The sequence below is a fragment of the Gambusia affinis genome, linkage group LG14 (genome assembly GCF_019740435.1).
Source record: "Gambusia affinis linkage group LG14, SWU_Gaff_1.0, whole genome shotgun sequence".
Lineage (NCBI taxonomy): Eukaryota > Metazoa > Chordata > Actinopteri > Cyprinodontiformes > Poeciliidae > Gambusia > Gambusia affinis.
Genome location: NC_057881.1, coordinates 13,116,603 through 13,133,527, shown reverse-complemented (window position 1 = coordinate 13,133,527; position 16,925 = coordinate 13,116,603). Strand labels below are relative to the sequence as shown.

The following is a 16,925-nucleotide window of genomic DNA, read 5'->3' as shown; positions in this document are numbered from 1 at the left end:
GAAGCGATGCTCCCATCATTTGGCAGGGGGTCAGTTGCATGTGTCCATCTGTACGAAAGCCTGTTTAACCTGGTGCGCAGGTTATGGAAGACCATTACTGCCACTTGAGACAAAAATGAACGCGGTATGTCATAATAGAGAGACGCAAAGTTATGATTTTGAGTTTGAAAGCTCGCAGTTATAGGGTTGTATTTCACAGTTATGACTTCAAAAGTAAAAACTGGTGTTTTGAGTCTCATCATTAGGGCTTTCAAAACAAAACTTTGATTATGTGGTTGTGAATCTTTTGTTTTTAGCAAACGTAACTTTAGATCTCATTTATGACCTGTAAACATAAAGTTGGAATTTTTAGAAGAATAAGGTTTTAAAACTCCAAAAATAATTGACTTTGAATTTCATATGTGTCTTAATAATGACTCTTGCAAATAGTTAAAAAAAATTCTAATTAATGTGATAAGGTCAAAAGAATAAGTTTGACCGTCCTAATTAGGACAAAATTATGAACTTGAAAGCTATAATTGTGACAAATATTTGTACCTCATATTAATTTTTAAAACTCATATGACTTTGAAATGAAAGTTTTTGCATCTGAAAGTCTTATATATGATATATGTGATTATTGTAGTCAAACCTTCACTTTCTTTATGTCATTTTTATCTCATAATTCTTACTTCAAAATTTATGAATGTAAATATAAAACTCTTGACTTTTTCCGTCATACTTAAGGTCTTAAAATGCTGGCTTTAAACTGCCTGCTGATTAATTCTAAAGTCAAAATTGTGACTGAAATTTGTAGTTATGACAGTGACAATCGTCATCATGCTCTAATTAATAATTAAATCATAAATATAATGTTAAAGCTCATAGTAACTGAAATTAAAAATTGACTTTGAAACTGATATTTATAAAACATTATCTAATAAATAGAGCTTAAAGTCAAAATTGTGACATTGAAATTTGTGACTGACACATTTTTGACTTTCAAAACTCATAATTTAGACACTGAAGGTTGAAATGACATAACACAGAATCTTATACTTGGGATATTGAAGCTCTTAGCTAAAGCATATGGGTTTTTGTTTCTCCAAGATCCTAGATTCCTTAAACAATGACAATTAAGATTGAAGCACAACTTTTATCTCTGTATTTCTGTCTGCGTGTTTTCAAATGTGTTTTCAAAAATATTTATGCATAGCAGAAGGCTGCTTACCTTCTGCTATGCACAAATATTCGAAGCACTCATGAATTACACGAGCACCAAGCTGTTTTACGCTTTTGAGTGCTTTTACAATTTCCTCCTGGATTTCTCCAATACTGGTACAAAACCAAGTCAAAAACTCCTTTTCTGGTTAATCAGTAGCGATATATAAGGTCTCTGTTCGTACACTTTAAATAAACAGCAACGTAACAAATTTCTTATCAGTGCAAACACACGCGTTTTGATAAGGATCTTGAAGTATGGGTCGCTCTACGTTTCACTTGGGGCAAAACAAAGACAGATGCAGGTGGAACAACATGAAGAACAAATGCGTCATAACCTGCACACTGCCCAAGAGTACTAAAAGCTTACATGGATCACAGCCAGCATTAGAGTAATAAATGATGTACATTTAACTCTGTATTTGCCATGTGATTGCTGCGACTCGGCGGATTTCTGTAGGTTGGGATTTGCTGCCATCTTGTGGTGTTTCTTTTAAATATTTTATTCATTAATTTGATCGTGTGTGCTCACCTTTCCTCTTTTTCTAAATCTTGACGAATATGATTCATCCAATTAGATTAATCTAAGATACTGTTTGAACTCTCGAGTACAAAGAACCTCCAATTATTACCTCTAATTATTATTTTTTTCTTTTGAAAAAATAGCAATAAATAAACAAGCAGATAGATATTTCAGTAGTACATTATAGTTTCTTTTGATGCATTTATTTTTATCAACTTGATGGGCAGTGTGCTCCGAGCCTGCTAAACCCTCACAAAGGAGGAAACACCCATAGTGCAATCAGCCACTAGAGGACCAGCTCTAACTTACAGGAGGACATAAGGGCAATCAGGGCTGTAGCTGGGAGAAGGGAGTGTGGCACAATGCAATTCAGGCAGCTAAACGCGCATTACAGGTCCACAGTGAAGTCAACTTAGAAACTGATGTTTCCTCACAATATTTTCAAAATAAAAGCCAACGGAATGCAAAAATCATAGGATTTTTGAGGATTGTGGGAAATAGCAGATTGTGGAGTATAGCTCTGAACAGTTAGCTCTAGTTGCATTTGATGTTGCAATGCAAATTTTCCTCCACATTATGTTGTTGTCAGTTAACTTAGCTTCTCAGTGAATGCTTACGATATAGGCATGCACAATATGTGTGCACCACTAATCCTTTTTATACAGCTACTAAAAGACTTGTTAAACCAAGGAAGCGTTCTTCACTCAGTGTTTGCTCTCAGATTACAAGCTGAATCAAAGACTTAGTGGAGTTACAGTTCCTCCTGCACTGTTATATTGATTTGCTTCTCGGTCTGAAATTTTGATGGGTAACGCAAAAACAACACAAAACCTAGGAGAAAATATGGAGGGAAACAATTGAAATAAGCGTAAAGGTAACAAATATTCAAACCACAGTGTTCAGAGTAAAATGGAGGAAAATTAACAAATGCAGTTAAAAATAAAGAAAAATGTATTTATTTACAAGATCTTTGTATATCCCTCATTATTTTTACATTTTACATACACAACCTCTTCTATTTAAAACATGCAGATTTGTTTTCCTGTTAAGTCATTGGGCTATTTTTGTCATTTTATATATATATTTTTTTACCTTCATAGACTACTGTTGTGTGTTTCATTTCGAATGAACAGTTTTTCACTCCTCATTTTTATATAATAAAAATTTTTTTATTTTTATATTAGGATATTTTCCTAATACTGAAATGGCAAAATTTAAGTGATGCAAAGACAAACACATTTATTTATTTTGTTTATGTTTGTTTCTTTGTTTATACATGTGAACGTACTGATTTCTCTGTGTCCTCCATACCATAGTGCCTAAATTAATGTTGTGAATGCGGGATAATAATAATAAGGGGTTATGGGGGAGAATAATAAAAAAAAGAAAAAAAAAATCAAAAAATATCTGCTTTTATTGTGAAGTATTTAATCAAGACTTCCGGTGTCTTCCTGGTTATTTGTCGCTGCCTTTCCTGCAGCTCAGCACAGACCAGCAGCGCACCGGCAGTCCCCGTCTCTCTCTGCTGACTCAGTGCCTTAACAGCAGTCCCTTCACCCGGTGATACACCATCCAGACACCGACGCACATTTCTCCGGCCAACTCACCCCAGCGACACACTTCAGACATGGCTAAGACCGCAATCGGTGAGTTCTTATTTTTCTCAGAGATATTTTCCCTGACATCAAAGAACGAGGCAGGTTTCAGGGTGATGATGATGATGATGATGATGGTGATGATGGTGATGATGGTGAGAGGCAGTGGCGACACCCATGGCACAAAAGGATGCTGAGGGCTGACAGGAGGGAGCGGCCAAACTCACTCTGCAACTCACTTCTTTACGTTGAAGTTAGGAAACTGTGGCGTCTTTATGTATTAATTAAATGGCAGCTGTTATAATTTAATCATTGTTTATTTTGTTCAATTAAAAATTTCACACAGATCAATATGAGTCGGAGTGAAATTCAGTCAGTGACGCATATGCTTATTCAGCCTGCATTCTGATTAATGCATGTAACTAAATACAACATAGATATATAAGTATATATTTTTTTGCTTTATTTTTGTCATTCCTTTATGGAAGCATGGTTGTATCGCTGCAGCACCTGCCCCCTTCACTGCCTGACTCAGAGCCGTGCAGCATAATGCAGCTCCAGCGACCCCACCCAACATCCCCGCTCCGTTAAAAAGCTGCTCCCCGGGGTGTGAAACGTCTCACCGTCACAAATCTCCCGTTTTATTAAAGAAAAACTGGGTCATCCTCACGGTCTGTGTCTGCTTAACCCATTTTCTACGTGACCGCTGTATATACAGACATGTAGGAAAGAGTGAGAGAGGGGGAGAAAAAAGGAGCACCCTTATCAAGAATTACTCTGCTGTCGAGGGAAGAATTTACGACTGGCGCTGAAAAAGAAATATTAGACTCCTAATCCTGTTAGGAAGATTATTGGATGAATTTGCTCTTTAGCTGTGTGCTCTGGAGAGAAAAAAAAGATGGCAGCGTTTGTTAGAAATAGGAATAAATAAAATGAGATGGCTGGTGGAAGGCAGGCCTTCTGTGACATTTATTGTATTATTATTTTGATACTATTAAGCAACAGCTTGCAAAACAGAATCTTAGCTGCTGCAAGTGAAAGAAAGCTTTAACATTTATGCTCAAGTGCATGAATGTTTGTTTTCTGGTTGGCAGAGCAGGTAATGGAGGGGCATACATGGGGGGCAGTGGAGAGGGTCCGGGACGTCTGAGCTCTGGGACACTTAAGCACCGGCCTCTCCTCCTCATTTTTCCTCCTCCTCCTTGCTTTTTTCTTCCTCCTGCATGATCTTGAATTGAACTGCAGACAGGCAGAATGGGATGGGCACGGAAAGCAGCCATGATGCCAGTCATCGCTCTGTGGGTCACTGAGTTCGTTTAGACCAATTTCTTTTTTTGCTGTGAAGCAGAAAGAAACAAAGAAACTCAGTAAGCATTTATTTTCTAGCAGCAGATCTCCATTCTGCATGAAGATTAATTCTATTATTACTATGATCATTCATTTCATTATTATGATATCTAAGGACTTACGTTGATGATAAATAGGTCTTGTCATTTCCAATTAAGGGTGATCATTTATCTCTAGGTTGAGGCTACAGAAATGCATCCCTTTGTGTCTGGCAATGGAAGTGACCCAATAATATCCACCCTAAAATCAATAGATAAGGGTTTTTTAAGTGGAATTCTATTAAAAGGTCATGTTCTCTGCATCTTAATTCTGTATTAACTCAGATTAGTTCCTAGCCAATATGTGTATGCAGGGAACCATGTGGATTTTGCTCAGACACAAATTGTGAATGGGCAGAAATTCAGTTTTTAAAATCTGTGTTAAAAAATGTTGTAGTAACTCAAACTAAGTTTCTTCATGGTCAATTTAAATGTTTAAAGCTGTGGAATAGAAGGCTCTCCTGTTGTGGTCTGTATTACAGCAGATCTGAAGGAGCCTCTGACTGAAGACAATCTGTTGTTGCATCTCTGCTCAATAAACTCTTAAGTCACAAAGCAGTCCCTCAAAATGTGATACTTTTACTTCCTACACTGCTTTGCAATGAAAACGTGTTATAAGATCTCTAAGATCAGCATCCTACATCCACTTATCATATAAACAGCAGCTTCTATGTAAATAACTGCACAATCCCAACATAGCAAAGGTTAAAAATAAATATTGTTGGCAAAAAAAAAAAAAAAAAGGGGTAAAAGTCACTCTTGGTCCTGACCACCCCTTTGTCACTGGGAAAACCTAATCTGAATGTAAACTAAATGAAAACTCCAGGAGTGTTACTACTGCAGCTAACTTCACTTTTTAACAGAATCGCACAACCAAAAGCCAGAATTACCCCTTTGATAGAAAAGTCTTCTGCATTGTTCATCCCATTGGTATTTATGGCCATTGTTGTTATGAGCATATCTGCATGATCTGCCCCTGGTTTATAACTCATCCTGATTTATCACTGGTTGGGTCCCATCGATCTGTGCGGCACACTCCCATTGCTGGTCTTAGATGACTGTTGCTCCCAATGACATGCTGAGAGGAGGAGGAGGTGACATCAGTCCTGCTGGCGACGTTTTTCTGAATGTTTATCACATCTAAATATTCAGATCAGTGACAGTACAGGCAAATCAACAGCATTAATATATGGTCATTGTGCTCTCAGCTAATTTTATTTGAATAACCTTTTATCAAGATAAATCTCATGGAAGAGGGGATTCAAGACCATATTCAATACAATGCATAGAAATGCGTTGATGCGTTGTCCATTGTGCTTAAAATGGGTTTTAATCTCTTCAGTTTAATAGCTTCAGGTCCTATTTAAGTCATTCCAGGTGGAAAGAGGATTATAAATTGAGTTTGTAATGAAGGAGCAGTGTATAGATTCTCCTTTTTGTGTAACAGAGTGGCAGCAAGTTCTTATAACTGAAACCTAGATGTTGACTTGGTCTATCAGAATCCTGTGTAGATGTAGAGAATGCTATCTCCATGCAGTTTGATGTATTTCAAGATCGCAATGCTGCGAAAGCTACATCACCGAATGCAGAGCCTTGGAGAACACCTTTTGTCACATTCAAATAACAGTAAAGAAGGACCATTGAATAGAAAACATGGTTTACAGCAAAAAGATACTTTAGAAAACATCTAATTGCTTGGTGTGGTAGAAGGTACTATGTGCAGTGTGGTGTGTTACCTCATATTTGCTATCATGCATGCTGTCAATGGAAACTATCAGGAAACTGTCCACAAATGGACTATTTCACTGGAACATCAGTAGATTTATGAGTCTTTAGAGATATATGTACTCCAACTGGAAGTCTCAATTACTGGAATCTCATCACCAGCTCTCCACTCACTGTCCTTGATCGTCTGGGTCCCAGAACGATTCATTTAACGATCCAGGTAGCTCTTGCAATAGCTTCATAATTTTATGTTTATATTGTTGCTGTAAAGTTGCTGAACAGGCGTCCTCAAACCCACAGTGCTGTGAAAGCAACAGCACCCAGGAGGGCCTAAGGGCCTTCGATGAACAATGCTGCATCTTTGTTGTGTGCCTTTTATGGTTAGATTACTCAAAGTGACTGTAAAAATCCCTTTAGTAATGCCAGGTTCTCAGAAGTAGAGGGGAAAGAAAGATGGGAAAACAGCCAATGCAGGTGTGGCGGTTTGTGCTGACAAAGGGAAACGCGTAAAAGAGGGGGGCTGAGGGTGACAAATATTAAAAATGATGAAAAAAAGTGAGAAAACATCAGCAGCAGATGAGATGGAGGACAGGAGCTGCAGAAAGTGCCAAAGCGAGAGCGGTGCTCTCTGAGGATATTGATGATCCGGGCTCTTTGGTTGATGGATTGGAAGCGGAAGTGCATTTTGATGGGTGCGTCAGCGGTCAAGATGGGAAGTGAGGCACAGACATGCTGACCTGGCTGGTTGGAACCGCCTGTGGGAAGCAGAGAAAATCATTAAAAATGTTATCATCCCAGTCTGACAGCACTTCATACCATCTCAGCCAGGAACAGGAATGTGGCCATGTGCATGTGTTCAAATACTTTCTGTGTTGCTCTGCCACTGCGGGTCATTTGTCATTTTTATGTGTCTGATCTAAGGAGGATGCGTTATATTGCACTGCTTATTAAGAGACATGCAGTGGCACTTTAATAGATTTTGTTTCATGGGGAACTTCATATATTTTGGATTATGGATACATTAGAAAAATGAGAGCTAGGCGGACATTTCAGCTCATTTTAAGTATCTATTGTGTAAAATGTTTGGAAATTAAATCTGCTTTGACAGAATAATACTAAAGCCTCACCTCAGAGGCTACAAATGAAATGAAATAAGATTACAGCTCAAGTAATTTTTGAGTTTATGTGCTGGATGCACTGAACTTTATATCATTGTAGTTTTCTCTGCATAAAAATTTTCTTTTACTGCGGTTATTTCAACAGTTTAAAGATGTTATGGAGCCTTAAGTAGAATTATGATTTGGAGTTCAACTTCTGCCTAACCCAATTACATTTTTTTTTTTTTTTTTTTTACAGATTAACCAGTTTGTCATGATTCGTAGACATAGTTACGATACAAGAGTATTAGAAGAGCAGCCGCTATTAGATGGACAATTACAGAGGGACAGCGGGTGGAAAATCCCGATTAAAATACCTTTCCTTCCTGGGAATAGTATGGGATTAGGGTCAGGACATGTACCAAATCTGTGTACATTTGGTACAGCAGCTCCCCCATTATAGAATGGGGGAGCTGCTGTGGGGTGTTAAACCTGTGCAGGGAGGTGCATAAGAACAACAGCAAAGGGTCAAAGAGAACCTTAATCTGGACCAAAGATGTACTCGTTTATGGACATTTGCTTAAATCTGAAGCTAAATGTTTATTGAAATAATCAGCAGATTAATTGATTGTGAAAAAAATAGTTATGTTCAATTGTTTTAAAAGCCCTATAAATGATCAAAAATAATTAACGACTCCACTGAATTGTTAACGGTTTCAGACGTCAACAGGGTGTTAGAAAATGGCTGCTGGAGTCTTGACAGAAACACAGCTTCTAAACGAGCCGTTGACGGCCCTTCAAATGTTTCCCAACCACTCCCCCCCACGTAATCAACGGAACCAGAGCAATCCGCTAATTACTGACTGAAGTGCTTTCCACCTGAGGTGGCTGCTTCCATTAGGCTGTCTTGGGGGCAGTCAACTACGGCAGATATTCCTCAGGGGTTGTCTCTCCTGGCTGAGTCTGTTTGTGATTCCTCTTCAAATCAAACGAGTGTCAGTGTCAGTGTAAAGACCATCAGCTCTTTCCTCATTTCCATACATTCAATAAAAGGAAACTGTTTCTGTTCCATTTTAACCCCAGTCTGTGTTCCTCTTTGTTCCTTTCTTCTCCAAAGTTTTAATTTCCCCTTGCTGTGCTCACTCTCTCCCACATATTCCTCAGGGAAGGGGTTAACAAGACCATCAGAGAGTAGTGAGAGCTACATGTGAGAGTTCATCACATTACTGGGGCGTCTGCCTGTCTGCAGGGTAGAAAGTGAGACACGGAGAGCTGCAAATAAGCACATAAGGAGATTTCCGATAAATCACCCTCTAACCGTATTGCTTCTTCACTGTAAATCTAACTTCTGCCGTTGCTACTGTATCCTGCTGCAAATCATGAATCAAAAGTGCCACATTTCAGCCCTGCTGGCCTTGTGCTCTGGGTGATGGATGATGCTGTTCTGTGACAGTTGGCATGCAGATCTTGCAGTATGGTGCAGGGTGCCTTGAGAGAGCGGAAATGTTTAATAACCTGCAGTGTGTTGCAGATATTGCTCCACCTTTTCCCTGCAGAGACTGCTGATAAATCCACACAGCAAAGTATTTTAGATGCCAAAAAAAAAACAAGGTTAGAAAAGGTTGGTTGTTCCGTGTATTTGTTTTCTCTGTCTGCTCTCTGAAGCACATTCTTGCCACTAAACAGGCCGCATGTTGCCAAATCCATGCAGCTGTGACCCCATTTGGCTGCAAAGAGTTGTTCTTCTATATTAAAGGAAAACCACAATTTATGTCTTTAAAAGAGCTATGAAACACTTTTTAATTATTATTCTTAACGATGTGCAGCGATGCACGTCCAAGAAAGTTTTAGATCGATAAAATATTTTAGAAATATATTTAGTTGATACCAGGAAGTATAGGTTGGTGTGTCTTTCTGTTTGAAAATAGCAAACTTTTATATTAGCATCTTTCATGGAAAACAAATGTGACTGAATACTATGTAATGCAACCTGCAGATGATCAAATACCAGGGCCGTTGTGTTTCCATGACAATAAACAAATGTATCATCAAGGATACATTAATAATATTCTGACACATTTATTAATATAAAAAGTGAACAAACAAAAAAATCATTGTACAAATGCAAGGCCTTGATGGATACTTTTTGTGACATTCGGATAACAGGAAGGAAGACGGCTGAGTTGAGAAGACAACTTACAATAAGAGAGAAAGCTTAAAAAAGCTTTGGGTATTTTATGCCCTTCATTTAAATACATTGATTGATTGATTTCTCATACTTTGTGCCACAGTATCATTCTGCATATTTAGAGCACAGATTTTAAGGAAATTGTAATCGATGGAAACAGAATGTTTAACAAGAATAGATCTGTTTAACAAGCAGATCTATTCTACATTTCCCTGCTGCTGCTGATTCTACGTTAAAAAGTAAAACAGATGCCAAAAAGACAATAACATATAAAACAAGGTTAGACAAGGTTGGTTACTGGAGTTCTTCTTCTTCTTTCTTTTGTGTTCCCTTTTAATCACTTCATTCCTCTCCAATAAGCTGTCTGCATGTTGCCAAATCCAGCCAGTTAGAATTGCTGCCAGCTTTATTAACTTTTTTGACAAAGAAACAGCCTCGACATGAAGAGCTAAGCTGCTGCCTAGCGTGGATAAGCAAACCTCAAAACAGATAATCGAAACCAAATTGGGAATATACATGAAATACTGTCTTTTTGTTTGTTTGTTTTTAAGTGACCTATCTCTGATCTTTGGCTGCATTAACAAGAGAATTTGCCAGGATTTAAAGGGACGATGCACTGGCAGCATCAATAAATAATACATCAAAATAAAATGCATAGTCAATGATGTGTTGCGAATCCTGTGGGGACGGGAACATCGAAGCTGTTCAGGGAAATTAGGCCAAGTGAGGAGGCATCCATCACACTTTCTTTGCAAGGAAGACAAAGGGAGATGAAAGCAACTCAGCTGCATCAGACATGCTTTGATGAGGAGGTTTTTCTTTCTCTGAATAGAAAAAGTCTTCGTATTTACATCAAAGGTCTTTTGGCATAAAAGTAGGTTAATAATGTTTCATCTTTTTCTGTGTTACTGGGTTAATATCGCCTCCTTGTTCATACGTGAGGAGCACAGCTGGATCTGCACGCGATAAGATCAAGCAATCATTCCTCCATTTATCTCCACAGCTTACAAGGAGAAGATGAAGGAGATTTCTGTCCTCTCTCTCATATGCTCCTGTCTGTACCCCGAGAGCCGCAAAAACATTTTGGGGGACTTTGAAGGTAGGAGGGAATCCTGACAGGAAACATTTTCATCTTTAGTGAATGGGCATGGGCTGGCATCCGATTCACATGGTATATTTACCATAGTTTCATGGTATTACACAAAAATATATAACAAAACAATGTAGCAGAATTGAATAGCTTTCTTAAAAAACAAAAACAAAAAAAAAACCAGAAGTGGAGATATTATTCCTGCTGCAAGGGAGATATTTTATTTACAGTTAAAATACTGTGAGTAATTATAATTTTGTCAGGAAAGTCAGTCTTTGATCACACTTGAAATGGAAGAGCAGAATCTGGCTGGGGGAGGGGCAGCACTGCATGAAAGACGATACACACTGGAAGCACTGCAGTGCTATGAGAAGCTATGAGAATCATTTGGCAAATTAAACACTTGTTGGACATGATTAATGGAAAATAACAGGAGGATTTTGTGTCCCTCCTGTTCCTTCAAACAGTAGGGTCACTGTGATATGATAGAAAATATTAGCTGTTTTGAATCTGAAACTTTCAGTAGCCCTTGATACCATACCTTGATACCAGCCCATTCCTATAAGCAAGCAGATTTGACTTAAAATTCATAAGGCAGCAGGTGACAGTCTTTCCGTTTAATGCATGCTCCTGCAGACATGGACATCAAGCCAATCAACAAGCGTGCATCAGGTCAAGCCTTTGAGGTCATCCTAAAGCCGCCCTCTCCTACATCCGATGCGGCTCACTGCATCACCAGCCCCCCTAAGAGGGACATTTCCCTGGAGGACATCCAGAAGAAACTGGAGGCGGCCGAGGACAGGAGGAGAGTAAGGAGACTTTCTGTCGTTATGGCTGCAGGCAGATGCCAAATATCACTTTGCATCAGTAAATGAGAATATCTTGATTCTGGACATTCAGCTAAATCTACTTCAAATCTCATAAAAACTCACTGAATGTCAAACAACAACTCCGGATGAATTAAAAATATCCCATTTATTGTGAGCTAATTCCTGCATCTTATTGATTCAAACGTCAATACAATGAGCACCTAGTACCTGGGGCAATCCGTCAACAAATCAATTATATAATCATCCTGCAGTCAATACGACTGCTTGATTGATTTCTTTGTTGCTAGATTTTCACTAGAATACTTAGAAATCACAGTAGATACTCTAGATCGCATTTTGAGAAAGAAAGGAAGACATACAAAGTGAAATACTTTCTGTAGTTTTACTAATTTATTCCGACCGTGTGAGTCACTGATTCATGTTTGCCTTCTGAGATCTGTGAGTGGTTTTCAGTAAGGTCCTGTCATGGTATTGATCTGAATCCTCCCATTCTCATCACTCTCTTCTTCTTTCAGTCCCAGGAGGCGCAGGTCCTCCGGATCCTCGCCGAGAAACGCGAGCACGAGCGCGAGGTGCTGCTGAAGGCCATGGAGGAGAACAGCAACTTCAGCCGCATGGCTGAGGAGAAGCTGCAGGTGAAGATGGAGCAGATCGAGGAGAACCGGCAGGCCTACCTGGCGGCCATGATGGAGCGCCTGCAGGAGAGGGTGAGGAGAAGGGAATCAAAGGAAGAATGTGGGATGGAAAACTAGGGAGGATTCACGCAGGAAGACGGGAAAATTATTTTCAGGATAGTAGGAGGTTGCAGCAGTAAGGCGAAGTAAACCCTGGGTAAGTGGTAAACAGATAGAAAATCATGGTCATCAGTGTTTTTTTTTCTTGTCTGTTGCCCGCTTTCCTTCTCCAATATTGTTTGAGGTAAAGGAGCTACACAAGAAAAATAGAATGAAAGGCAGCCAAAAGTCTAAAGAAACCAGGAAGTCATTCAGAAAGCCTGAATAACTATTCATCCAGATCATTTCAGAAGATTACAAGAAGGTGTTGCTGTCAAAAATAAATGTATATCATACAACTAAAACATTTATTTTCAATTGCTTGTAAGTAAAAGTATTCTAACTATTCTTACTAGAAGTCTGTTAGTGTGACTATTAGATTATTTAAATGGTCTGTTAATTGGGCTTTTCAGATAAGAAAGAGAACTGAGTGGAGAACACCAGCAGAGGGCGATCTTTCTAAAGAAGTTCATGGTGTAATAAGTGAAAAGTCAATTTCATTCGGATGGCTTACATGAAAATTCCTAACCAAGCTGAATCATACTTTAAAATGGATTAAAATATATATTTAAAATTACAGCAATTGCAAAATATAAGATATGTAAATTAAAAATAAAACAAAAATAAAATCACACTAAGTCTTAGTATAAAACTTTATTTACTTCTAGTAATTCAGATGAGTCTTAAAGAAAAATGTAAAAGCTTATAAGGAGGAATTTATTTCTCAGACTTGGGTCTGCTGCTGAAAAATCCAGATCAACATGAGTTAATTTCTTCTGCTGCACAGCTTCTCATTGTGTGGTTGTTGATAAGATTAGTTTTGGTTGGTGGCTTGTAATGGTTTGTATTGAGTGGGATGTTTGATGTGAGTTCTCTGTTTATTGTTGTACTGTCATTGCTGGAGGACTTGTTTTAAACTGACTTTCTCACTTGGGAGAATTTTGAGACGATGATAATTATGATTGTTTCAGTGTTGTGGGGTAAATCCATTTAAATCCTTAAAATGAACCAACAAAACTGTAAAATTCATCCAGAGTTGATCGGGAGGCTAGTGAACAGACTGGAGTGATGTGTCTTACAAAAGTATTCATACCTCTTCAGTGAGTCTTATATTAGGACTAACACAGTAGAAGGAAAATGATACATGTTTTCATATTTTTACTGATAAAAATAAAAACACAGCAAACCAACAATAGACTTTAGCAGATCGTGGCAGCATGAGGCTGTGGAGATGTTTTTGTTTTTTTTAGTAAACCAGAAAACCTGGTCAGAGTTGATGGGAATGAAAAAAGCTAAATAGAGATCAATTCCTGGAGGAAACAGCCTGAAAGTTGCTCCAGATCCAAGCATATTCATGTTTCAGAATGGCCCAGTCATAGTCCAGACCTATATCCAATTGAAAATCTATAAAAATACTCTTTGGATGTCATGATCTCCATTCAAATTTTATTGAAATTGAACAATCTTGGAAAGAAAAGGGTCATGCTGAGTAAAAATCACACAAAATTGTGTAGCAAAATGCATTCCTGCCCTTCCATCTTATATTTATGTGCTTAATTGTGCATGTCCACCTGATAAAATCCAGAATAAACTCTGACATTGGTAGTTGCTACAACCAAACGTCAAAATGTGTTCCACCTGTAGAGACACATTTGCAACACAAAAACTACAAAAAAATCCCCGATAAAATCTTTTTGTTTTTGCTGTTTTTTTTACTTCCTCAGGAGAAGCATGCTCAGGAGGTGCGCAGGAACAAGGAGCTGAGAGAAGAGTTGATGCCGTGAGAGGCCCTGACAGCCTCTATACTCCCCCCTACCCCCACCACCTTCAGTCACCACCTCCCGTCCGAGGAACACCGCCCTCCCCATCTAGTCCTACATGTCCACACCTCTCCATCCGTCTCCCTGACATACCCACCCCCCTCTTGTATTGCTACGAAACTTTGAAGAAACGCCACCCTGAGATAGAGGGAGATTCAAATAGTGATGGGGGTGGAAAGGATTGCAAAAAATGTTAAAAAAGAAAGGAGGAAAACTATCATCTCCTATCCTTTAAAAAAAACAACGAATGTTTTTGTTCAAACGTGAAGAAAAAAAAATCCAATTGACACCTGACAGCGTTTTTTGTAAATACTTCTTTTTTGTTATATACAGTCCGATACAAGCAGCAAAAGTATTGATTGCAGTGTGCCATTTTTATATATAGGTTTCTTCTCCCTGCTAATATAAAAATATATAAATGGATGTAATGATCTGTTCACTTTCGTTTTGGTTCTTTACTCTCATTTCAGCCTGAGAATGTTTGTTTTAGGTTTCTCTCGTGTGGTAACAAGCTTAGGTGTTTGTTGTGAGTTTGCCAGCTAGCTGATGTTTTGCTGTGAACAGGTTGCGCCTCCCCACCACAAAAGCATGCCTGCACGAGCAGGGTGCAGAGTCGGGGCCACGTTTGCAGGAAAGTCGCCAAAAGGAACGGTGGTGTTGCTGGTTCTTGCAGGCTGGCTTTTTTGTGGGGGACTGCCAGCTGTTTCCGCACATCTGCTCCTGTGAAAATAGGTAGTGACTGTACTGCAGGAGAACACGATAGCATTTAATGAGCCCATCCTTATCCTCCTTCACTTCATTTCCATCTCTCTTTTTCACACACACACACAGGTAGGCCGTGAAATCACTCACACGCTCTCCACACAGCACAGGAAAATACCTTTCATGCACCGTTAATCTCATAAAGCTTCCCTCAGAAATGCCGCCGTTACATCCTCGGATGCCAATGTTGCATACAGCACCTCTGCTAAGGTTTGGGTCTATCATAACGCTGGAGCTCAGCAATCTCCAGTTGTTCAATTCAATCGTACTAGAAAAAAAATACATATCTCTGACTTCTCTCTCTTCATTACATCATTCAACTTTCCCCTGAATCACAGCAAATACTGGCACAATGAAGATATTTAAGCCATAAGAGGCATGAATGCATTAACGATCAGTAGAAATAGTATTTCTAAGAGTAAACTTGAATGAGTTGCAACAACGGGTGCTTGGATGGTCACACACGCACACTTGGCCCGTAGATGTGTGTGAGTGGGTGTGTGAGTGAACTGCACAGAGACCAGGTAGTTGGTGTGTTGATATGTTTAGATATAAAAACCAACAACAATACAGTGTGTAACGATTGTCAGAAAGTTAGACACAGGCAGTTAGTTTCCTTCCTGACTCTCTTTCTCTCCTCCGTCCATTTGTGTGTTTCCTCCTCTTCCATGTATATCTTTGTGAGCAAGCAGTGGTTAATAAAGATTTGGGGTTCAGTGAATAAAACTGGCTTTGAGTCATTTATTTAAAAAAAACCTGTAAATACACACTACCAGTTGTGACTTTGCAGAATATTTATGTACTTCTTCATTAACTGTCGTCTGACCACTGGCGCAGGAACAAATACCAAACCATCTATTTCCTCAGCAAGCAGGGAAAAATCATCCATCCACTTTTGAATGTTTGGGGCAGGTGCTGGTGACTACAGATTATAAATCCATCACAAAGCAAACACAGAGACATACAGAACAAAACAACCATGCACTCGCTTGGAAATTTAGAGAGACCAATTATCCCAGCATGCATGTTTTTGGATTATGAGTAGAACCTTGTTCCCAGACAGAACTCAAGCATGCACAAGGAGAACATTTGAATTGCTATGCAAAAACCAAAAAATGTAAATAAAAAAAAATCATAACAACCCCAATTTACAAACATATCCATTTATACAAAAGTAATCCAGATTAATATAGTTCAGTACATTTTAGTATTATAGAAAAGAGTCAGATTTATCAATGGGTTCAGCAGAATTTTTGCAGCTCTTGTTATGTTACTGCAAAACTGATTATATTTATGTTAAAATACTTAGCGAGATTGATAAAAGCTTGAAAAAATCAGCTGTTTTCTAAAACTTACTGAGGGACATTTATTCAAACATTATTGGGATAAATGTTCAATAAGTATCCATATACTTATTGCCAAAAGCATTTGCTGCATCTTTCCAAATCAGTTACGTTGTCCCAGTCTCTTCCATGCTCATATGTATTACTTCTACAAAGATTTTGGAAAATGGTTCATTCTCAAGCATAGCAGATAACTCATGAAGAATTTGGACATGAAGGAGATGTGGCATCAAGCTTTTGCAGTCAGCTTTATTTTCACTGCAGTACCAAGTCTTAACAAATGATGTCACTGCAGATCAAATCTGCGTCTGTCTAAGAGTTACCAGAAGAAGACATCATAGGTTAGGTAGTCCAATGCAATACGTTAACTCCTAAATTTGGCTTTAGTTAAGCCCTCTGTGTTTCTATTCAGTCATCGTCAGTCTTGTAAAAATAAACATTCTCTTATGCTACAAAAATTGGGATGTGTGAGACGAGAATTAAATAACAATAAACACTAAATTCCAACTTTTGTATCTAATTTGTATTTTCTAAACGACTGGAGCTGTGCTGTTTTGCCGGTACTTTAGGCAAAATAATAGCAAAAATGACTCA

The 16,925-nt window shown here is 38.5% G+C and overlaps 1 protein-coding gene across 1 annotated transcript; it reads left to right on the top strand.

Moving 5' to 3' along the window:
* Positions 1-15,714, top strand: stmn2b (stathmin 2b). Its single transcript, XM_044137924.1, has 6 exons — positions 1-124; positions 3,204-3,369; positions 10,717-10,812; positions 11,440-11,612; positions 12,149-12,340; positions 14,131-15,714. The coding sequence occupies exons 2-6, from the start codon at positions 3,351-3,353 to the stop codon at positions 14,188-14,190; spliced, it is 540 nt and encodes a 179-aa protein (XP_043993859.1). The 5' UTR covers positions 1-124; positions 3,204-3,350; the 3' UTR covers positions 14,191-15,714.
* The last annotated feature ends 1,211 nt before the right edge of the window (positions 15,715-16,925 follow it).